The sequence below is a fragment of the Phalaenopsis equestris genome, unplaced genomic scaffold (genome assembly GCF_001263595.1).
Source record: "Phalaenopsis equestris unplaced genomic scaffold, ASM126359v1 Scaffold000725, whole genome shotgun sequence".
NCBI lineage: Eukaryota > Viridiplantae > Streptophyta > Magnoliopsida > Asparagales > Orchidaceae > Phalaenopsis > Phalaenopsis equestris.
In genome coordinates this window covers 503,091-528,695 of record NW_018165165.1, presented here as the reverse complement: position 1 = coordinate 528,695, position 25,605 = coordinate 503,091, and the positions used below count along the sequence as shown (strand labels likewise).

The window sequence follows — 25,605 nt, the reverse complement described above, 5'->3', positions numbered from 1 at the left end:
CGTTAACTTAGCGAACGAGCCGAACACGAGCTTTTCTCGAACAACAAGCTGTTTTGACAGCCCTAGTGGCAAAGTGATTATTTAGTGTCTTAGTGTTGCACAAAAATCCAGTACACACTCAAATAATAGAAGTAAAAAAGTAGCATGAGGTATAATTGCCAAAAACAAATCTAGTTTCCCTCCTCACGTTTTTTGTTTTATATTTTGAAAATGCAGGTTAATTTATATTTTTAAAAATCAAAATCCTACTCAAAAAGCAAATTCAATTCATGCATTAGCTCAAACTTAAAGCGATGATAAGGTCAACAAAATCAATGCGTCGTCTCAGCACGTCTACATGTGGAATTCCCACGCAATAACATGAAAAAAGTAAACCATTAATTTCCTGTTTTTGCCCTTAATTAATTGAACTTCATCATAGAAGTTGATTTCTTCATGCAAATACTCGGTCTGGTCTAACAAAATGGAGGGCTTGGTCTTGAAGCTCCCTTGGGTCCAATTGGAGCCCGGAATAGAGCTGCTTGGACAGTCTAATGGAAAAATTTTGAGGGCAATTATATTACTCTTGTGAGTTTGGTACTTGTAAGTTAGAAAATTTATTGTGTAGAAATAATGAACAAGCAAAATATTCATTTGGTTGGATGTTGATAGAAATCAATCAAGATTACTAAACTTCAAAAACACATTGGAAATTCCTAAATAATGATGATTATGCTACATTTTTCTTTGTTTACTTGATTTGTTAGAGAAGATTTCATTCAATTTGAAATTTCTTTGGAAAAGCTATAAGTGTTTTAGTTTTGTCGTTTAACATTTACTTATGTGATGAGATTATCTATTTTATAAATTTTAATAATGTTTGAATAATTAATCGATTAAGTAAACACAATAATTCATGGAAAATCTCAGTGAACTTAGGATGACATGAAGATTTTAGAGGTTGTTTAGAATCTAATTATGAACATTTTTATATAATTTAAGAGTCTTAATGGTCATATGAACTTATTATGAATTACAATTAAAAAGACAATCCCTTTAAAAATAAATTATTGTTATAAAAACAATTTTATTAATAATCAAGTAAAAATTAAAAGACAATCTTATTAAAAATCAAATTAAAATTAAACAGCGATCCTATTAAAAATTAACAAAATTCTTAAAATTCAAAAGCCACTAAAATTTAAAGTGAATCCCTAATGAACATACAAAACAAAACCTACAACTTGGACAATAATCCATCCTGGATCTACAAATCTCTTCGACGACACGACCCGTAGTTGTTGATAAAAATTTTTTCAGTTAGAACATGATAACCACGTTTTCTGACTAAGTAGATTAGGAATCATGACGACCCAGAACGATACAACCATGGAATCTTAATCAGGTCTTGTCATTAATTCCCCCCAATAATCAATAATATATTTTTTAGACATCATAAGGTTCTAACTCAAATTTTAGAATTATGTCGGGAGAGGTCGTCATGTATTGTGGTGTTTTTGTGTTTGTCTATCCGTTAGACATTTGTTTAGGACAAGTAAATTAGTTTTATTCTTTTTATATAATACACTTCTATGGCAAGTTATTCTAGATTGTTATAGTTTCCCTTACATATTTCTAGGCTGTCATTGTAGGTTTAGGATGTGTTAACTTTGTTTTGCTAGACATCTGTAGTAAACCTAGGCTATCATAGTAAACACAGTTTATTTTTCATAACAACTTTTCTCTTTCTAAAGTTAAGTGTTTATCATAGTTGGTCGACTATTGGCATCCAAAACATCCACGGAAAGATAAACACAAAAGTAAAGGATAAACCTCAACTAAACCAATAAGAATGTTCAGATGTCATCTTCGACCAACTAGTCGGACATAGCTCTAAGGTTAGCACCCTTTTTGCCATCTTTGTTGTGTTGCTTTATTTGTGCTTGATAAGTCTGCCCATGTTTTAAGTCGATGTTTTGTTTGGTTCTTTTTGCTTGGAATATTGTTAGACTTGATAGGGACTAAATAATCTGCCCAAAAAATAAACAATTTCAATATAAATTTTTTTAATAAAAAGAAAAATCATAACCGAAATAAAAATAAAGAAATTTTGCATTCACACCTAAGAAACATCATGCATATAAAATTTTAAAAAAAAAATTACATCAACTAAAATTGAGTTGAAACATCTTTGTAATTTAGGAATAGTCATGAAAAGAACACTTTAGGCATATACATTTTATATCAAATCTATTCCTTATTTTTCAAGTCTTCACATTGCAGGAAAAATGATAACTTCTCCTTTGAGAGTTACCACTTTATTGAGTGAGTTTTATCTTTGCATATCATTTGGACTTATAAATAAATCTTCTAAACATTCAACATCATGGACTTCCATTTCTATACACAGGTCGCTATATTCACTCGACACTAAGAGTTAAAAAAATGATAAAAATACTTGAGCATTGCGAGCTTTAAGAGTTTAAATTTTTAGTTGCAAAAATATGTTCACATTAGTCTTGAGACATTGCGCATATCATACATACTTAGACAACTCAATTTTATAATCGAGATGTAAGGCTTATTTCTTTTAATAAATAATAATCTATCTTATCTTGTATGCATTAAAATCAATCATGCATAGTTTTACTATATTTAGGTGGTTTAGATGACAGTTCTTTCTAGGCAGGCTCATAACTTCGTTCATACATATATCTATACATATATACATACATATATCTATACATATATACATACATATATCTATACATATATACATACATATATCTATACATATATACATACATATATCTATACATATATACATACATATATCTATACATATATACATACATATATCTATACATATATACATACATATATCTATACATATATACATACATATATCTATACATATATACATACATATATCTATACATATATACATACATATATCTATACATATATACATACATATATCTATACATATATACATACATATATCTATACATATATACATACATATATCTATACATATATACATACATATATCTATACATATATACATACATATATCTATACATATATACATACATATATCTATACATATATACATACATATATCTATACATATATACATACATATATCTATACATATATACATACATATATCTATACATATATACATACATATATCTATACATATATACATACATATATCTATACATATATACATACATATATCTATACATATATACATACATATATCTATACATATATACATACATATATCTATACATATATACATACATATATCTATACATATATACATACATATATCTATACATATATACATACATATATCTATACATATATACATACATATATCTATACATATATACATACATATATCTATACATATATACATACATATATCTATACATATATACATACATATATCTATACATATATACATACATATATCTATACATATATACATACATATATCTATACATATATACATACATATATCTATACATATATACATACATATATCTATACATATATACATACATATATCTATACATATATACATACATATATCTATACATATATACATACATATATCTATACATATATACATACATATATCTATACATATATACATACATATATCTATACATATATACATACATATATCTATACATATATACATACATATATCTATACATATATACATACATATATCTATACATATATACATACATATATCTATACATATATACATACATATATCTATACATATATACATACATATATCTATACATATATACATACATATATCTATACATATATACATACATATATCTATACATATATACATACATATATCTATACATATATACATACATATATCTATACATATATACATACATATATCTATACATATATACATACATATATCTATACATATATACATACATATATCTATACATATATACATACATATATCTATACATATATACATACATATATCTATACATATATACATACATATATCTATACATATATACATACATATATCTATACATATATACATACATATATCTATACATATATACATACATATATCTATACATATATACATACATATATCTATACATATATACATACATATATCTATACATATATACATACATATATCTATACATATATACATACATATATCTATACATATATACATACATATATCTATACATATATACATACATATATCTATACATATATACATACATATATCTATACATATATACATACATATATCTATACATATATACATACATATATCTATACATATATACATACATATATCTATACATATATACATACATATATCTATACATATATACATACATATATCTATACATATATACATACATATATCTATACATATATACATACATATATCTATACATATATACATACATATATCTATACATATATACATACATATATCTATACATATATACATACATATATCTATACATATATACATACATATATCTATACATATATACATACATATATCTATACATATATACATACATATATCTATACATATATACATACATATATCTATACATATATACATACATATATCTATACATATATACATACATATATCTATACATATATACATACATATATCTATACATATATACATACATATATCTATACATATATACATACATATATCTATACATATATACATACATATATCTATACATATATACATACATATATCTATACATATATACATACATATATCTATACATATATACATACATATATCTATACATATATACATACATATATCTATACATATATACATACATATATCTATACATATATACATACATATATCTATACATATATACATACATATATCTATACATATATACATACATATATCTATACATATATACATACATATATCTATACATATATACATACATATATCTATACATATATACATACATATATCTATACATATATACATACATATATCTATACATATATACATACATATATCTATACATATATACATACATATATCTATACATATATACATACATATATCTATACATATATACATACATATATCTATACATATATACATACATATATCTATACATATATACATACATATATCTATACATATATACATACATATATCTATACATATATACATACATATATCTATACATATATACATACATATATCTATACATATATACATACATATATCTATACATATATACATACATATATCTATACATATATACATACATATATCTATACATATATACATACATATATCTATACATATATACATACATATATCTATACATATATACATACATATATCTATACATATATACATACATATATCTATACATATATACATACATATATCTATACATATATACATACATATATCTATACATATATACATACATATATCTATACATATATACATACATATATCTATACATATATACATACATATATCTATACATATATACATACATATATCTATACATATATACATACATATATCTATACATATATACATACATATATCTATACATATATACATACATATATCTATACATATATACATACATATATCTATACATATATACATACATATATCTATACATATATACATACATATATCTATACATATATACATACATATATCTATACATATATACATACATATATCTATACATATATACATACATATATCTATACATATATACATACATATATCTATACATATATACATACATATATCTATACATATATACATACATATATCTATACATATATACATACATATATCTATACATATATACATACATATATCTATACATATATACATACATATATCTATACATATATACATACATATATCTATACATATATACATACATATATCTATACATATATACATACATATATCTATACATATATACATACATATATCTATACATATATACATACATATATCTATATATATATATATATATATATATAACACTTTAAACTTTAATATAATTGGATTGTCAAACTATTATGATTGAAATTATGACAAAAAAACATAGTATTTTGAGGAGCATTTATAATTGCATAGATTGGTTGATCATTCCTAAATGCTCACATATCACACAAGTTGCAATGAGATTTGTAGATAAAGTTCAACCTTAAATGTGGATTGATAATAAAAAATTTCAAGGGTTAATATTCAAAATTATGATTAAATTATTATCATGATCATAGTTGTATATTTTATTTATGTTTGTTCTACTTATAATAAATTTATAGAAGTAATTTTTATTGTAAATTCTATGTCCCTAAAATACTATTCAACTCTTAAAATTCAACGATAAAGATTCAAGGTTAGTGAAACCTAATAAAGTCTAATAAGATTTTCTTAAAATTGATAGGCTAAAATCATAAATTAGTGGAATTTCAAGTCATTGTTTAACTAATATTAACAATAATAGGATTTATGAAACTTGGCACAAGCACCATAACATTTTGTTGCTATTTCATTTGTTGTAATAACTTGGTCACTATTACATATAGTTGTTATTACATTAATTGGAGAAACATGTCAACTGTCATGTAAATGGTGTTATATGATACCCTACACATAGATGTTTAACCACCACCTCCATGATATGAAGCTTGGACTTTGTCACTACAATACATATTGTCTATATAGTAAAGTTTTTTAAGTTGATGAGAAGTAATGCAACATGTGGAACAATGAATGTAAGGATTGGATCAAACACAAGTGCCCAAAGAAGAAAAGAAGATAAAACAAGGCATGTGTTAATCACAAGAGCCTAAATTTGGATGTATTTTTTATTTGATTATTTGTTATTATTAATATTATTATAGGTTTATGACTAAAAAGTTGTCATTTGTATATTAGTCAAAAGTCTAAATTTTAAAATTTTAAAGTTCAAATTTTTAATTTTAAAATTTTAAAATATAAGGATTTGAATATTAGAAATCTAGAATTTTATGTTATGAAGAAAAATGCTAACTAAAATTCAAATAGGCAACAATTATATCAAAAATGTAATAATCCCATCAAGGGTTGTCACTCACACCCCTCTTTGGTGTACTTTTGTGCACTTCTTCGCCAAAGTACGTGTGAATCACCTTAGAAAAAATTCATGAAAAACAAACCTTACCCCTCCTTTGATGATGTTTCGACATAAAATTAGTGTGCTATTTCTCTAGGGTAAGAAAATTGTGGTCATAGTTTTGATCATGGAATTTGCTTTCTGGAATTCTTTTCTAGCATAATTAGTAAAATTGTATACTGTTGGGTCAAAATCAGAAAGATGAACCAAACTAAGTTCTTTTCATTGATTTGATTTAATTTTCAATTAATAATTTTGGTTTCAATTTAAAAAAAATCTAATTTTTTTTTGTATCAATTACTATCTTCATTATAATAAATAAAGGACAATATTGATTAATATTTGGATTATAAAATTAAATTCAATTGGGAAAAAAATGAGCACATAACACGCTTATTTTGGGTTTGTTTAAAATTTTTAATTCGAATAGTCTGGTAGAAGATAAGAAAGAGTTATAAGATTTGTAATTTTGAAGTAAAACCTTAATATTTAATAATTTTATACCCAATCTTAAGTTTTGGTTTACTCAAAACAAAAATCAATTAAATTGAATTATATTTTAATTCCATTTGAATAAATTATCAAATTTACTAAAAATTTCTTCAATTCAATTTTTTTAATTATAACTTCCTAAAGATTCTTCTCTGAAATTATACAAATGATGTAATGGATTGCATACACTTCAGTCTTCACTATAAAAATGATGTGAAAATACTTAGAAGTGTGCATTTGGTCAGTTTAGTTGTATGGTAGAATTAATCAAATTGATTTCATCTAAAATCCAAAATCTAAAAAAATCAGACCAATCAAACTATTGATAAAACCAAACAAATATTCTTAACTATATAATTAGATATAACTTCCTAAAGATTCTTCTTTGAAATTATAGAAATGATGTAATAGATCACATACAACTCATAGTCTTCCCCACAAAGAAGACATGAAACACTTAAAAGTTGTGCATTTGGTCGGTTTGGATGAATTGATTTTTGAATTAACCAAACTAAATACATTTAAAATCTGAAATCCAAAAAAAATCAATCATATTCAACTTTTGATAAAGCCAAACTAATCAAACTGAAATTTAAGTCAACTTAAAAGGTTTGATTATCAAAACTGAAATTTTGTTATTATTTGGAGTTATGAACAAACATAACAAATTACACATGTTATATATTTAATATCATTTTAATTTTATGGATATTTAATTTGTTTCAATCTAATATTATATCTAATGTAAGCTTTGGTCAACATAACATTGTCACGAAATAAATAGATAGTTCTTACAGTGTAATTTTCCTCTATCTAAACTGTCATCAACTACAAGCTATATTACTACATAGTGGTATGGATTATTCACTCAAGGAAATTTATTTATTACATGATCTTTCAAGGCTTACTCTTGATAGGTTTTGAATGGTCAACAAAGGCAAGTACATTAACTTCTAGGAAAATAATTTTTTTTTTTTTTTTGTGGGGCATTTACCTACATACCACACAACTCTTATGTATGTATATATCTAACACCCAAAATTTGTTTTTTACATTTACATCACCCAAGTCATTCATATCACCTTGAAATCACTAATGTTTTAACTTTTAAAAGAAACATACCTTTGTATGCAACGGTAACGTGACATACATGTAAACATTTAACTTTTGGTGTTAAGATATGTAAATAGATAAGAATCGAGTGATATGTATAAAAATCTTCCAATTTCTAAATATGTTCAACATAAGAGTTGTTTCTTCACCCCAAATGAAGACAAACAATATCAACAATGTTCTTATAGACAATAAAATAAATGTCCTAAAGACCCTTAAAATACCCTTACCATAGCAAATGCTACACAATGTCAATTTTTGACTTACCAATGGTATGTGATGACATAATGGTGATGATATTTTACCAAAATAACAACTGAAGCCACTTGTAATATCACATAAGTACACAACTAAGAATAAAGTTCATATTAAATCACAACATTTTAAAGCCTAAAATATTGTTAATTAAATGTCATAATAAATCTAAAATAAGATGACTAATATAACTAATACTATATGCTAAAAAAAAACTTTTAGCTCATTACTACTAGTAAAAGATATAAAAACACATAGCAAACCAAACCAATTAATTAAAGCATCACAAATATAACTAGACTACAAATCAACACAATATATTTAACAATTAAGTATGAAACAACCCATTCATTTCCATAAGTGAAAACCTTATAGCATTCATTAAAATGATCTCTACCTTGTGTGCCTTTCTATGTAAATAAACTAGAACACTTAAATAACTCTGCAACCAACTTATCTTAGTCATGACATAAAGTAAAGAAATAGATATTCTAAGGTAAAACAGTTAAGCAATAGTAGTATATTATGTCCACCTAATAATGATTACATATCAAGAATTACAACTTTTTTTTTAGCAAAATCATATTATTTTTTTGTGCCAAATCATTAAAAAGACGTAACAAAATAAATCGCACTTTCCAATGGCTAGTTACAATTACCAATTTTATGCCTTATTGCCCATCTACCTATAGAATAAACACCATTATGATTGACCAAGGCACAAATTTTTTGTCACATATTATAAACAACATTATACATGAAGTTGTAAACATATGCAACCAATCCAATGGTTCTATAAAGCACTCTACCAAATTTAAATGTACAATTAAACCAAGATCGTATGCTGATACTAAAAGCATCCCAAAATTAATCAAACTTATGCTTTAACACACAACAAGCTAGGATTGTTAAATGCCTACTCACATCAAGATGTATAATATTGATATCATCTACCACTATAAATAATGAATCATAATAAAATTCCCAAACATGTCCAACATTTCAAAACATTAAATTTCCCTATAATGTACAAACATATGAAAAGCTCAAGGCATGCCCAAACTTATAAACTTTCATTATAATATCCTAACATATAATAAATTCAAGACATGCCCAAAATTATAGTGTCACTACAGTTTCCAAAATAAATGATCAATGGTGCTTCATCAAATTCATGTAATGAAAACTCTCTAACACTCTCAAATCACCTAAAGCATCATTGTTTTACCAATGTGTTGAAACATTTGCAATATTTGAAAAATCTAAAAGAGTAATAATAAAAGAATTAGCATTAAAAATTTTTCAATATCAAGAAAGATAAAAATAAGGTTTTAAAATTTTCACCTTCATCAATTTTTATTACATTATGAAGATTCTTCTCAACATTGACTTGGTAATTTATCTGTTTTATCCCGTCCAATCTTGAGCACATATCTGAGCATAGATAATCTATAGAGATGAGAAACTTTTGAAAGTACTAAGAATATGACCAATTGTACTAAATACATACTCTAAAGTAAAAGTAAATATTAGGCAGAATATTTTGAGCTATTTGAGAGAGGATATGGATGTTTGGTGCATTAACCTTAAGCCATATTTCATTACTTTATCTTCAACAAAACATTTCTTCTAGTCTATTTTATTATCAAATTCATCCCTCTCATAATTGTGTTATTTAAGATTTTCAACCATCACATATTTTCCCTCCATCTTTTAAATTGCTATGTTTGCTTCTACATTTTGGTTTATCTCATTGAAGTTCTTATCTCTATTTTGGCCAACTATTTTCATTATACAATTATAAAACAAATTATAACAACTTGACCTTAGCAAATGTACCATAACAACCCCATCTAGTTTTCATAATTTTCTTATGTTGCAAACTTAATATATCTTAACTTAAATTGAGGATCAAGCATAACTACAAGGTAGATATGCATACTCATTTTGTTAACATTATTTTAATAATTTTTAAGTTTTAATCTAATCTTCTTTGCCATGTTTATGATTCTAAAGTCAATATATGATTTCTGAATTTGAAGAACACTTAATACTTTAGCAATTTCATATAATAATGTGTTTCAAGTGTTGTAAGAAGATAAAAAAAATGTAGAATCAATACATAGTTCTAAAAAAGAAATATTTTTTTGTGCATTCTCTCAAGCACTATCACGTGGAATCCTACTCATGCCATTACTCCCATAACACGTGATGGATCTCTTAAACTTCATAACTAAATTTAACATCATATATGTTTCATCTTGTTGGTAGATCTAAGTACAATATGTTCTTACTTTGAACTTATTCTATATCAATGCATTCTTTAAACATATGAAGTATTGTCAGAGATTATCTTATGTAGAAAATAGAAGCCATCAAATGGTGAATAGAGTAATCTATGTCTTTAATTCTATCATGAATCATTAAATCTATAATGTGAGCATTGCATATTTTAAGAATTTACTTCCAAGAATACTCTCACCTATGTTAGAAATCACCTTTTATAAATGGACATTGATGTCATTGTTAGAGCTTACATTCTCAATTTTAACTATAAAATTTTCAGCAATATCCTAATCAACTAAATAATTCTCTACCTTTTCTCAAAAAAAATTACAGCTATGATTGTGAATACTAATTTATTTTTTATTCAATTTTTAGTTTTTATCAATATAATGCTCAATAAAACATATATAATTATTTTTTTAGATATATCTACATATATGATTTGTTAAACAAATCCTTTTACATGATTCATTAAAGTTTTATTTCATAGCAGGCTTCTCAATTAAGTAGAATTAATAAAAATGAGAGAATGTCTATAAAAAAGAATACTAAAATATTGGGCAACATTGTGATACAAAATGTTTGAACCAAAAGCCTAATCATGTTTATAGGGCAATAAATTTATAATTATTATGACCACAAAAGCTTTGTAGATAGTTTTCTGGTTAAATCTTGATGTCTTAAAACAAAAACATTTCTCATCCCTTTTATATTTGGTTGTAGTACTAATTGAGTTTGAGTTGATTTAATGTTATGAGAATTCTTCTAACAAATAGAAAGACTTGTCCACATATTTATTATACCATTAATATTTAGATCACTCTGAAATTTTTTCTCATAATAATTTCATTTACTTATTTTTCGCATCATTTTCGTTGTACATGCTAAAGCGAACCAAAAAAATTTATCTTGGTTGTATAATCTTTTTTCTACTTTTCAATTGAAATTTTGATATTTAAAGTACTAGCATCACAAATGACAATAACTCGTTGGTAGATACTTGATTTTGAATGAAGTCAATACATTCAAACTCTCTCCATAATATGATATGTAATATTTAAAGTCAAATAGATTGGTTATGAAATTTATGAGATGAGACTTGCAACATTCCATTTAAGAAAATTTACCTAGCTTATGTAAGTATAAATGCAAAAAAAATAATATTTGCTTTTTTTCATTATTATCCTACCTAATATCAGGGAAAATTTAACTATATGTTAACTAAAACAATAAAGATAACATGTGTGTGCATTAGCTTAAGGCATTTGTTAGTTTTAAATTAGTTACTTATTTCAAAGGCTTGACCAAATGTTGACACATGTAAAATATAGGTAAGGCTCAAGTTTTCGAAACCATTAATAATGAAAGTGTAAATGTAATTTTACTTAAAAAAAAAAAGGAATTCTGGCCAACTTTAATGAAGTAAAAGATATTTGATCAAAAATTATAAATTATAAGGAGACATCCCCTTTCTTTAATGTTTCAAGTGTAGCATAGTGTTGAAACTTTCTTTGTTTATGAACTAAAACTATGGATAAAGGTGTAGAAGGCTTAAAAGGCTTTTTATGGTGGTGTAAGATGAAATGAGAAGTGCTGGCTTCTTTGAAACTTGAAGCTAAGATAAATGACAAATCATTCGTGCTTTTCTAGCATTTTAGGAGAGGTTGGTTTTCTCATTATTTATAGCATGAGGGTGGAATATATTTTTTTCATTTCTCTTTTCAACTACAAAAAATAGATATTGTACCTCTAACAAACTTCTGCAAAAATTTTAACAAGACCTTGCTAGCTCTTATATCTTTAATTAAAAAAAAAAGAATAAGAAAATTTTCTCCAAATAAAAATTTTTTTAGCTTTTTTTGTGTTTCTTATCTAGAAAAATAAAAACAATCAAAAATGATAAATTAACATAAAACCAAGACCAAAATTGAAATTCTTGACTTGAAAACAAGAATGAGATCTCATTCTCATAGGTTAACTAGCAAATAAATTTGAGAAATAGAAATTGGCATTAATAATACAACAATTCAACAAACTTATGTATTATTATCAAGTAAGGTTTAAGGATTAGACAAGAAAGATCTACTCCAAGCACTTGTAATACATTTCCATGAGAAATTGAATAAGGGATACAAAATATCTTTGCTTTGACAAACAAAGAAAAACTAAAAGTTGCGGGCAACATTATGATATCATCACTATGAGTATTGCTGGCAAGGGTGCAAATTGGGAAATGTTAGGGCTAGAAAATACAATAGTTTGAATTAGGACCAAGGGGATTTCCATCACTCCATGTGTTACTGTCTTCATAACCTTCCAATACTGTCGGTGTCATCGAGAGGAATGAAAATGAGGAGTCGATGGTAAGGTGAGACTAGGAAGTGAGATAAAAGAAACATTAGAGCTAGAAAGTAGAAAAAAAATGGGATCCATGATGTTTCATTATTTCATGTTTTGTCCTCAGTCCTTTGGAGTTTAGTGTTTTGATTTTGCTTTACATAAACAAAATAAAAAATCTCAAGAGTGGAGAAGGTATGGGTATGAAAATACATATGATAGTGGATTCAAATTGGGTAGTGATAGGCCTAAAATAAAGTTATAAATGTTAAGTTGTGTTCAAGTTTTTGCTCTTTTTTGGTTAAATAAACTGTAAAGTCAAACTAATAACAAAAATTGAAATTTTAAAGCAATAAATTAAAATGTTCTATTATGACTAAACCAAATAGAAAAAACTTGCTCAATTCAATCGTTTAGTTTTAACCTAATAATGTATGGTCTAACAACACCTTTCAACTTCTCATTTTAAAAACCATAAAAAATAAAATAAATTTTGTGAAAATCTCCTAATGCTATTTTTAGAAACTCATATATACTAGCTATCTTTAATTTCTAAAGATAGTCAGATAGATAAGATTTTGCATGATTAAAACTAACTGCTTTAATAATAAAAAAATTTTGCAAAATAAATTTATGAATACCAATAAGGTTTGTATTATAATTTTAGAGAGATCCCAATTATATAACAATACAATATTTATATCAACTGAAATCTCACAAATTATCAAATGAACTTTTTTCCGGTTCATTAGCTAATATGTGATCCATATCTAGTCATGAATTCAAGGAATTTTCATTATCCTTAATAACATACTCCAAAATTATTAATGGACACTTGAAGATATCCTTTTATTCTTTTATATCATGAGTTTAAAGGCTAATAATTTGTAATTTTTATCAAAAAAACCATGCAACATGATGATTGTAGATCTATAAATCTTTGGTTAACAACATAATCACACTTTTATTAAATATTAAAAGGCATTTTTATGATACAAAAATGATAAAAAAATCATAAAAAAACATAATACATTTATGTGGAAATTTAAGATCTAGATATTAACCAATAAAATTGCTATCTCTCTATTGATACATATGATTTGACAATTTAACTATTAAATGTATGATGAAATTTCACTACCTACTGCATTCCTTCTTCTTTAGAGATGTTTGCTATGTTTATCATCCAAACTTTTATGCCTTAAAAAGTGTCTTCACCTATGGGGATGATAAAAAAATCATAAAAAAACATAATACATTTATGTGGAAATTTAAGATCTAGATATTAACCAATAAAATTGCTATCTCTCTATTGATACATATGATTTGACAATTTAACTATTAAATCTATGATGAAATTTCACTACCTACTGCAATTCCTTCTTCTTAGAGATGTCTGTTATGTTTACCATCCAAACTTTGATGCCTTAAAAAGTGTCTTCACCTATGGGTTAGAGAGGATAAAATGCACATAGATCCATTAGGTAATTCCTCTTACTAGATAATTATACAAATTATTTATATGTTTTCTATATTCATAGTTTTATCCACTTAAATTTTATAAATTTTATATCTTTATTTACAAACTAAACATATAGGGCAATATCTTATGTCTCCCTTTCCACAACATCTTCCATCTCAATATGACTAGTAAATGTTGTGACAAATTATGTCTTCCCTCCTCCCTACCAACCAATGTATCACAATCTACACCTATAATTTTATTCTCTTTATTAAAAAACCAATGAATATCATTCCATTTCTACTCCAATCCTAAATAATTACTTTTTAGTTTCTTATATGACATATTAATGCAATTAAAAGGGGGAAGGTACAAACTCATTTTTATTTTTATTTTCTCTATGTACTTTCTCATCTACTTCTTTCTTAGTGTGACCACCACACTCTACAAAGAATAAAAATGTTGGTCTCTGTTTTATTTTGCATTTTCTTAACTAAGAGAGGCTAACGAGGAGTATGTATAACCGAATTATACAAATTATCTTTATAATCTTTATACAAATTATCGATATAAATAGTGTAATTTAAGGAAAGTTCCTCTAAAAATTTATAAAATGTATATCGTTCAACAACTTTTTCTATCACCTCTAGTTCTATTTTGAGTCTAGTAATATAATGTATCTTCATAGGAATAATCATATGGGACATTCACATAAAAAACTAAGCAAATTGAATGAAATAAGTTCATATAAAATAAGGGGAAAGAAATAAGGTTCCTTGATTAGATTGAACCCCATTCAAATCCTTACTTAAATTATGAAGTTCAAAATTTTGGTTGGAATTCAATCCTCTTTTTTGATTTCAAGCTCCAATCTAATGATTTAAGAAAAATTTTTAACTTATGTTCGAAGCTTAATTAAAAAATGATCAAATTATTTTTTCTCGTTTATAGTCAAATTATAAGTTAGTAAAACATGTTAAGCATGTTATATTTGTTTTAAATCTTATTCAAAACTAAAAAATTCAAGTTCAAACAAGATTCAAATTAGGATAGAATACAATTCAAACCTTATTTGAACCACATTTTAATGTTGTCAAAATCACATATCACACTTATAAAGAACTCACTTGTTCAAATATGCATATTATGAGATGCATAAAGCCTTTTTTTCCCTTTAGAGTGAAATCATAGGAATTGGGTAGCATGCATGTAAGGCTTCGTTTGGGGCAACTTATTTGCTGTGGCGGCGTTTTGAAAACGCTTCGTTTGGGGCAACTTATTTGCTGTGGCGGCGTTTTATTTGCTGTGGCGGCGTTTTGAAAACGCTGCCTCACTATTTGGAAGTTGTGTTTGAACAACTTATTCTAAAACATAGTTCATTTTTTACACTAAACACGGAACGCAGGTCGAACCCCACTGTCTTCGTTTCCAGATAAGCGGTTTATCTGGATAAGCACAAGCTGCCCCAAACACCCCTTAAATGTGCCCGAATAAATATTGAATGAAGCTAAATAAGGAATTCCAAATGGGCTTGGACTCGTTGATTTAGGAAAATACTTATACCAATTATATATTTGAATATTATATTTTACTCTAAGAAATAGTGGCATTTATCAACATACCACCCAATTCCTATGTGTTTACATATCTGACACCTATCTTTTTTTACATTTTAACCTCCCAAATCATTTATGTGATATAAAACATATCATCATCTTTTCTTTTTAAAAGTGGAGTCCATCTTTCAAAGAATGCTTAATGCTGCCTATATGTAAAATTTAAAATTTAGGTATATTAAATACGTAAATACATAGGAATTGAGTATATACATGTAAATCTTTCATTAACAAAAATACATTCATACCACTTTATTTCGATGCAATTATATATTTAATATATAAATTTTAAAATTTTCATATATGTTATTTTACTTATGTCTTGAATTTTGTATTTTATTTTTTCTAAATGGATATGATAGGAGAGATTTAAGAACAAATATTACATCTGAACTTTGGATGTAGAGGTATGTACGGAGTCCAATGAAATCACGCCACGCGGAGTTGACAGAAAAATAAAAAAAAAATCGTTTTAGCACAGGAGAATATTCTCGCTGTGTTATTTCGCATTATTCAGATGTTATTGTGGTGTTACAATAACACAATAACACCTGAAAAAGCAAAAAAATACAGGAGGAATATTCTCCTGTGTTACCGAATCACAGGAAAGAGCGCGCGTTTATTTGAAGCAACGTGTACGCATATCAGTGAACTCCGAACGCATCTCTACGTTGAGAGTCCTGAGTCCTGATGGAATAATTTTCCGAGATTTAGAGGTTATAACTGTAAAAAGTAAAGTTTAGGTATTGCAGACTTAAATACATAAGAATTGAATGGTATGTATGTAAATGCCCGAAAAAATAGCACGGTTGTTTACTCGCATACGAACAATTTAATTCCAGGAAGATCGAATTTCGCCGGTCGCCGCCATGGAAGGCTACAAGCTTTGGGTGCGGAGAAACAGGGAGTTCGTGCACTCTCTGGAATCCGTTGCGAATGTAAGTAAACCCTAACTCCCTCCTCTCTCATACTCGATTTAGTCTTTTTTATCTGTTTAGTTGGCATTTGGCAGCACAATTTACACAGTATTTTCTGTTTTTTTGTGCCCGATTTACGTTCCACTTGAACTCTCCTCAAGTCAAATGCTTTATCTGAATCCAACTCTTGAATCCTTGACTAGGGCTTGACATGGCTTCTTCCAGAGCGCTTCTCCAACAACGAGATAGGCCCTGAAGCAGGTTCTGTTCAATTTTGGTAACTTTTATCGATCTTGTTGCTGTTGTTGTTGCAATTGTAATTGAGATTACCAATCTTTTTTCCATGTTTCGATTCATCGGTTCTAATTTCCTGTAGTGGAAGAAATAAAGTATAAGAATAATGTTAGATTTAGTTTTATCTGGGAGTTAAATTTGACATATTTGAGTTGATTTTATAGTATATGCTTTCCTGGGCATAGTCGGTGCTGTGAATCAACACATAATCAACGCAAACCCCGGAAAATGTCAGCCTCCGGGTTCGGAGGAACAGATTCCATGGTCTTTGTGCATTTCCATGCTCAAAGATTTGGAGACTGTAGTTGAAGTTGCTGCCGAGCACTTCTATGGCAAGGAGGGGAAGTGGAACTTCATTATAATCTTGGAGTTAACGAAGTAAGACAGTTCTTGATGGACTAGTTGTGCTGAACTTGTTTTTTTTTTTTTTATAACTTATGAGGTTGACATGTGACATATGTCATTGGAATTTAGGGCATTGGTTAGATTAGGTTCATTTCATGACAGTGGATACAATATGCTTCTTCAAGGTGGGGAGGTACTTAATGTCAAGACGTTTTCGGAGCTTCCAGAAGCTCATCTTGGTGGACTCAGGAATCCAGGATTGAGTGCTGGACATTGTGGACCTGGGCAATTACAGCATTTAAATGGCCAAATACCTCCAGGTCTTGAAGGCAGAGCCATGGCAGCTCTGAACAAGTTTGGGGACAAGGCTAGGATGGCATCTGATCAAAAGTTGTTGAAAAGCTTTCATTTTAAACCTCCTGGTATGGTCTGCTTCTGTAGATAGTAATCTTCTTCGTTTTCAACTAAGAGTTTGGCATCTCCTTCATAATATAATTTTTGTAAATTGATATTTTGATCGCAGCTGTGATGTTCAAGAAGCAAACTCTTTCAACCATTTTGTCTCAAAAAGGAGTCTATGGCATGTCTTTTGTGTTGGGCGAAGTTATCTCTATATTGAGACCACTTATTTATGTTATTTTGATTCGAAAGCTTGGAATTCAAGCTTGGAAGCCTTGGTTTTTTTCTTTGGCTATCGAACTTGCTGGATTCAGCTTTCTCTTGTATGGAACAAGCACCAGTGGTAGAACTGGAGATAAACTTTATCATCCTTCCGCACCAGAGAAAGACGAGGTAAGTGAGTTGCACTTCTCTGTTGTAAATAATAACTATCTTTTCTCTTTTAAATCATACATCCTGCTTCAAATTTGTGAAAGCTGTAATAAGTTTGTTTCATGTGATAGTTTTTTCTCTTAAACTAGGCGATGCTTCAAATTTGTGAAAGCTGTAATAAGTTTGTTTGATAGTTTTTTCTCTTAAACTAGGCGAGTAATAACTTGTTTATTTCTCAATGCTTGATATGTTTGTTAATACTACTTGCACTTTCCTTGGTGTTAATATTTGCATCATTGATCTTGATTAGATCAAACGACGGAAACTGATATGGGCACTTTATGTCATGAGGGATCCATTCTTTACTAAGCATACAAAGTATGTGTAGACTACTCCATGTACCTCTTGAAGATTGTTTTTTTATTGTGAAATAGTTTCTAACTCCTTTTATTTTCTCAGGCATCGTCTTGAGAAAATTGATAAACTGATGAACCAGATCCCATTTATTGGGTTCCTCACAGGTTTTCCTTAATTTCTCTACAATAAGACAAGCTCCTATTGCTTTTTATTTTTTCATTGACATTGATGATATTACTGGGTTTTCTGTCTTTTTGGTGTTTTCTAAGGATGCACTTTCACTCTTTGTTGCAGGTAAAATTGTTGAGCTGCTAGTTGGAGCTCAAACTCGCTATACTTACACGTCAGGTTCATAAGATACTTAAACCATCAGCATGTGGCTACCTCTTGTAGGGTTTTGTTTGTCATTTATTGCAAGGATCTGGTTTCTTGAACATGAAGATGCATACCCACTGCATTACTTGAGCATCTTTCAACTGAAAGCTATGTAAATTAACGATTTTGTTCACCCATACATTTTGATAGATGTTTATAATAGTTCTCAGTTGGAATGAGCAATTTGTTGTGCCCTCTTTTCTATTGATGTTCTTATTACTATCATATTTGGTCATTTATTATGGTGGTTTAGCAACATTGGGTCATTCATGGACTTCAAAACAAAGAACTTGTATGATATGTAAAGTATACATATATCCGTCTCTTGCGGACACCAATCTATTTTGAGTGGTGAAATTACAATTACAACCACATGGTTGTGATTTCTTACCAAGGTTTGAAATTATTGCTTTAGTTTATTTCTGTTACTAGATCTACTATTACTAAAATTACATTCCATGTATTCAGTTTTAGATCTACCCAAATGAAAGCCTTTAGACTCTAAAGTTGACCTCCATAATTCAAGTTTTTTCGGAGCTCTCTCTAGTCTTATCCACAAGAATAATATCATCAACAAAAAGCATACACCAAGCTATATTCTCCTGTAAATTTCCAATAAGAGCAGCCATAACTGAAGCAAAAAGATATGGGCTTAAAGCCTGATGTATTCCAACTGACACAGGAAAATACTTGGTCAACCTACTTGTGTACTTCTATAAGAACTTTATGATAAGCTTTTTCTAAATCAACAAAAATCATATGTAGATCCCCTTTGTTTTCTCTATACTTTTTCATTAAGCCTCTCAAGAAGTTATAGCTTCCGTAGTAAATTTGTTAGGCGTGTATCCAAACTAATTTTTGAGAAATTTTCATATCACGTCGTAACCTATGTTTAATTACTCTCTCATAATTTTAATGTATAACCCGTTAATTTACTTCCTCTATAATTTGCACTCTTATGCATCCCTTTTATTCTTAAAATAGGAACCAATAAACTCTTTCTCCACTATGAAACTTTTTTTTTTAGTTTTTAAAATGATATTAAAAAACTTAGTAAACTAAAAAAATTATCAGATCTAAATATTCTCACACTTCTATTGAAATACCATCATGCACTATTATTTTTTCACTCTTAATTTTTTTAAAGCATCCCCAACTTCTATTTTATTAATGCGATGATGGAAATAAAAAACCTATTTTTATTTTTGATATTAAAATCACTAAATTGATCATATTTTCAAAATGTTCTTTGAACAACTTATCAAAATATCTATCCCACTTATGTTGAATATCCTCATCTAAAAAACTAATTTTTAATTTTCATTCTTAATACACTTTACTTGTACTGAATACTTACTTTTCTTATCTCTTTGTTTGGTTAGTTTATATGTATTTTTAATCTTTGTTGTATAATTTATTATAAAGATCATTTGAAATAGAATTTTTAGTATCGCAAATTACTTTCTTAGACTCTCTATGAGTCGTCTTGTATTTTTCCCAATTCTTCATGCTTTTCATATGAACCAATTTTTTATAGCAAACTTTTTAATTTTTTTATCTTTTCCTGAATATTATTATTCCACTGTCAGTTATTTTTATTTATAAAAATTTTTTCTTTTGTTCTTCAAGCATATTTTTTTAACTTGCTTAATAGTACCTGTCACTTTTTTCTACACAGTTTAGCTTATTCATGAACTCTCCAAATTTTAAGATCTTGAAGTTACTCATAAAATTAATTTTATTTGTCTTTTAAGTGACCCAATCTTTAACTATGATATTATTTCGTTTTATTTTTCGTATTGTAATTTTTTTCCTTTAATCCAAAATCAATAATCAATGTTAGCAATAGCAAAATCATAAGCTAAAACAAAACCTAATATAACTTTATCTTTTTTATTAGTCACTCCAAAATTATAATCACCATGAATTTTTTTAAAAATTTTTTATCATTCTACCAACTTGTTCATTTAAATCTCCTCCAATAAAAAAAAAATTTTTGAAGAGGTATTTTTGTATTAATATTTGAAGGTCATCCCAATTTTTTTTTTTAAATATATATCCAAACCTATTTAGGGAGGATAAGCACTTATAATATTAAGAATCTTAGTAATAATAATAATCTTTACAGCTATAATCATAAATCAAATTCTATTAATTTTTATAACAATATCTTACAAACTCTTATCTATAATTACATTGACACTATTTTCAGTATTACTCTTGTCTAAATGTCAAAGTTTAAAACGTAAACTATCAATTTTCTTAGGGTCTGTTTGTTTTGGCTTTTTGAACCACGGTTTGAACCAAAATGCAGTTTTAAGGCGTTTGGATCAGCCGCTTCCATTCCTCCGGCCTGGAACATTGCTTTGCGAATGAATAGTAGCCTAAAGGCAGCTGCTAGCTCGCGTCCTGTGGTTAGGAAATAAAATTCGCGTTATTACCCGCGAGCAAAAACACTCATGCAGCTTCTCTCCCTTTCCTCTTCGTGCCAAAGGCTTCGCCCCCTTCGCCTTCTCTCTCGAGCTGACTCCCCTTGCCTCTCGCGGTTCATTGCCACTATCCGTGTTGTATTATCCGTTACCTTCTCCTCAATCCATGCCTCTTTTTTGTTCCTCTCTCTCCACTCACCTCTCTCTCTTTAGTGGCAGCGGCGGAGGCGGAGGCGGAGACTTCTATGTTTTTGAAGCAATTGAATGGAGGTGACTAATGGCGTGCTTGGTGTAGCAATTCAAGTGTCCTGCTTTCTCAGACACCCATCCAAGAATTTTTTAACATTGTCTTCACTGTAATCACTTCAACTTTTCCTTCACTCAGCGATTCTGCAATAGAAAGACCGTAATAGAAAGACCGTCTTTTGGATCTTTTGGATTTTTTTTTTTTTTGTTTCCTTGCCTTCAAAATTGTAACTTTTTGAGGAAAAAGGGGCAATTACATACATTGAAAGCTTTGTGCTTATAATTAATTTGTTTTTGTGTTCTAGAAATTTGGGAACTTCCTGAAGACAATTGATATTGTTAACCTTTATTGTGTTAGTGGGAAATATTCATTTTTTTTATGAATTCTCAAGTTTTCAAACATTTTCAAAATTATGGATGTGTGTTTTAGGGTTTTTTCAATTCGTTGTTCTCAACATGTTATATTGTCAATGTTGTTGAGATGTCAGCTTTATCCATCCCAATATTGTGTGTTTTGTTCAATTTTATTTGCGAGATGCAATTTTGTTTGATTTGAGTTGTCAGGTAGTCTTTTTAGGCAAGGTTTAGCTTTATTTTAGGGAAATTTACATACATATCACACGATTCCTATGCATTTACATATCTAACACTCGAGTTTTGATATTTCCTAAATACGTAAAGACTCAGCTTGGTGTTCAAAGCTGTGAAGCTACCTGATGGTAGAGATTTCATGAACACATCCACCACTTAAAGATGAGTTGGAATATATATCAAGTGAATAATGCCACCATTGACTTTATCAGGAATAAAATGTCTACTAATCTTAATGTGTTTGGTCCTATCACGATGTACATGATTCTTTGTGGCACTAGTCAAGACTTTGGTGTCATCGAACATCTTTATGGGATTGACTGTGGAGTATCCCAACTCATTTTTATTGTCATTGGATTTATTTCACAGGTAGCACTTTTAGAACTATATTTTTCAAATAGAATTTTACTTTCAAATAGAATTGTGCTATTCAAACAGAACTATATTTATATACTTAAAGGATATTACAGTCATTAGTCAACAAACAATACTTTTAGAATTATATTTTTCAAACAGACCAACTGCTTCTGAAACACTAGCTCGTGAACAACAGATTTTCAACAACAGTTTTTGAACTGACCTTTCTACATTCACAGCTGAAACAAATGCACCCTTATTCTTTTCTCGTACACATTTAATTTCTTGAATACATAAGATATTTATTTTTCTTTGAATAATAATATTTACTCTTCTTGAATACATAAGATATTTATTTTTCTATGAATAATAATATTTACTAAATTCATTAATTTACGTGTGAGAATACTTATCTTCCAAGTTTCCATCCTAATATTATTTTCATGGACTAACTATTTTGCCCACATACTTTCATAATATGCGACTCAAAGCTTACTTAACACTATACCCAGGCGCCAGTGCTTCGACCCTTACACGCTTATCACTATATTCAAGTTATACAACTCGTTGCTTCTAGGGGACGCCCTAACATTAACCCATTAATTTTAAGATTTATGTCATAGTTATTCGACAATTTTTATGATGGTTGTAGACTGCCTAGTGCAACCCTCCACTTCTAACATCCGAACAGAGGAACCAACAATGGTAGTGCTCCTGAATGTTTGTAATGATAATAAAATTTTTTTACTGATGTACCCCACTGGTTTTACTAATGATGGGATAATTATGAAGCAATAACTCAAATTCTTTCTGCTTTATTTAAAACAAATTACTCTGAACGAGTCAAAACATTTTTCCAAAATTTCTATTGAAACTCTTATTGATGGTCAAACATAACTTTTCTTTTTTACTTAATGTCAACTTCTATGGATTTGGTTATGGAACATAAAAATCTAGAATTATTCTTTAAATCGAAAATTTTATTCAAAAATTTTGTTGTAAATCGGACTATAATTAAAGCATATGAGAATCTTCAATCTATTGATAAAATGATTATGACCAAGAAGACAATACTGTCTTAGACTTCTCAAAATAATGAAATTTTATTTAAAACTCTTTATGATAATATCTGATGAAAATTCACCAAAGAATTAGCAGAAAAGCTCGAGAAAAGAATGAAGAACCAACTTGCGGATTTATTTTCAGATGAAGTAAATATGTCTCAATCTACAAAGTTTAAGAGGCCAGTGAGGACACGACTGATAATTGGGAAGTCTTTTCTCAAGCAATAATTCTGAAGTTCTTAATTGCAAAAAGCAACAACAATTTTAAAAGTAAAAGGAAACAAAGCCCACTGTTAGCCATATCCATACCATTCAAATATGCTTTTCAACTCAAATGAAATCAGGTGTTAAATAAGGAATTTTTTTTACCTATTAAGCCGCCACTAAGTAAAGAATCTATCACCTTTAACTGTTCATTGTAATTTGTGCTATGTTTTGAGGTTAGATTGTTTTCATAGTCTGTATATAAAGACAAGTGTGGTGTGTGTCCGTTGAAGCCTTTGTCTAAGTAGCAAGCTATCTAAGTTATAGTTTCAACAGAAGTCGAGCTGTGAGTCTTATAGTCTTATAAGTTTGAAGTTATTGATTTTAATTTTGTTTGATATTCAATATTTTTATTTATTTTTATTTGGTACCTAATTATTGTCCTTGGTGTTAGTGCCAATATATTCTAAACTAGGAACAATAAATAGGAACAAGAACAAAAAGAAACAAAAATATTAAAATGTCAAAACTTAATTCTTACAGGATTATAAGACTTACAACTTAGATTTTGTTAGATAGCTGTAACTTGAATGCTTGCTAATTATACAAAGGCTTCAACCAGTACACACCACATTTATATAAAATGTCTATATATATAGACTAAGAAGGCAACCATACCTTAAAACATAACACAAATTACAATGAACAATAAAAAGTGATAGCTTATTTTCTTAATGACAGCTTTATTGGTAAAGTAGATTACTTCTTTAGCACGTGATTGTTTTTCAACAAGAAAGTACATCTGCTTAGTACGGAGATGACTAATGGTAGGCTTTTAATTCCTTTTACTTTTGAAGTGGTTGTTGTGTTAATTATTGTTTGTGATTATGAT

At 27.7% G+C, this 25,605-nt stretch overlaps 2 protein-coding genes across 2 annotated transcripts in view; one reads left to right on the top strand and one right to left on the bottom strand.

The window, feature by feature from the left end:
• LOC110030476 (molybdenum cofactor sulfurase-like) overlaps window positions 1–17,427 on the bottom strand; it is a 21,673-nt gene extending 4,246 nt beyond the window's left edge. Inside the window, exon 1 of the mRNA XM_020733201.1 lies at window positions 17,403–17,427. Within this exon, the coding sequence (XP_020588860.1) occupies window positions 17,403–17,427 (25 nt within the window). The remainder of the gene's footprint in view (window positions 1–17,402) is intronic.
• A 135-nt stretch (window positions 17,428–17,562) lies between these two features.
• On the top strand, window positions 17,563–20,146 carry LOC110030480 (peroxisome biogenesis protein 16). The gene is made up of 8 exons (XM_020733208.1): window positions 17,563–17,701; window positions 17,884–17,941; window positions 18,139–18,352; window positions 18,449–18,741; window positions 18,843–19,111; window positions 19,401–19,468; window positions 19,550–19,611; window positions 19,742–20,146. Exons 1-8 carry the CDS (start codon window positions 17,633–17,635, stop codon window positions 19,801–19,803), a joined length of 1,095 nt encoding a protein of 364 aa, XP_020588867.1. The 5' UTR covers window positions 17,563–17,632; the 3' UTR covers window positions 19,804–20,146.
• Window positions 20,147–25,605: the final 5,459 nt, after the last annotated feature.

What these genes read in the sequence shown, in the direction of transcription:
- LOC110030480 (XM_020733208.1), top strand. Translation starts at nt 17,633, where the DNA reads ATGGAAGGCTACAAGCTTTGGGTGCGGAGAAACAGGGAGTTCGTGCAC. An exon ending in CGAGATAGGCCCTGAAGCAG is followed by an intron (nt 17,942 to 18,138) that starts GTTCTGTTCAAT and finishes TTGATTTTATAG; the next exon opens with TATATGCTTTCCTGGGCATA. An exon ending in CCGCACCAGAGAAAGACGAG is followed by an intron (nt 19,112 to 19,400) that starts GTAAGTGAGTTG and finishes GATCTTGATTAG; the next exon opens with ATCAAACGACGGAAACTGAT.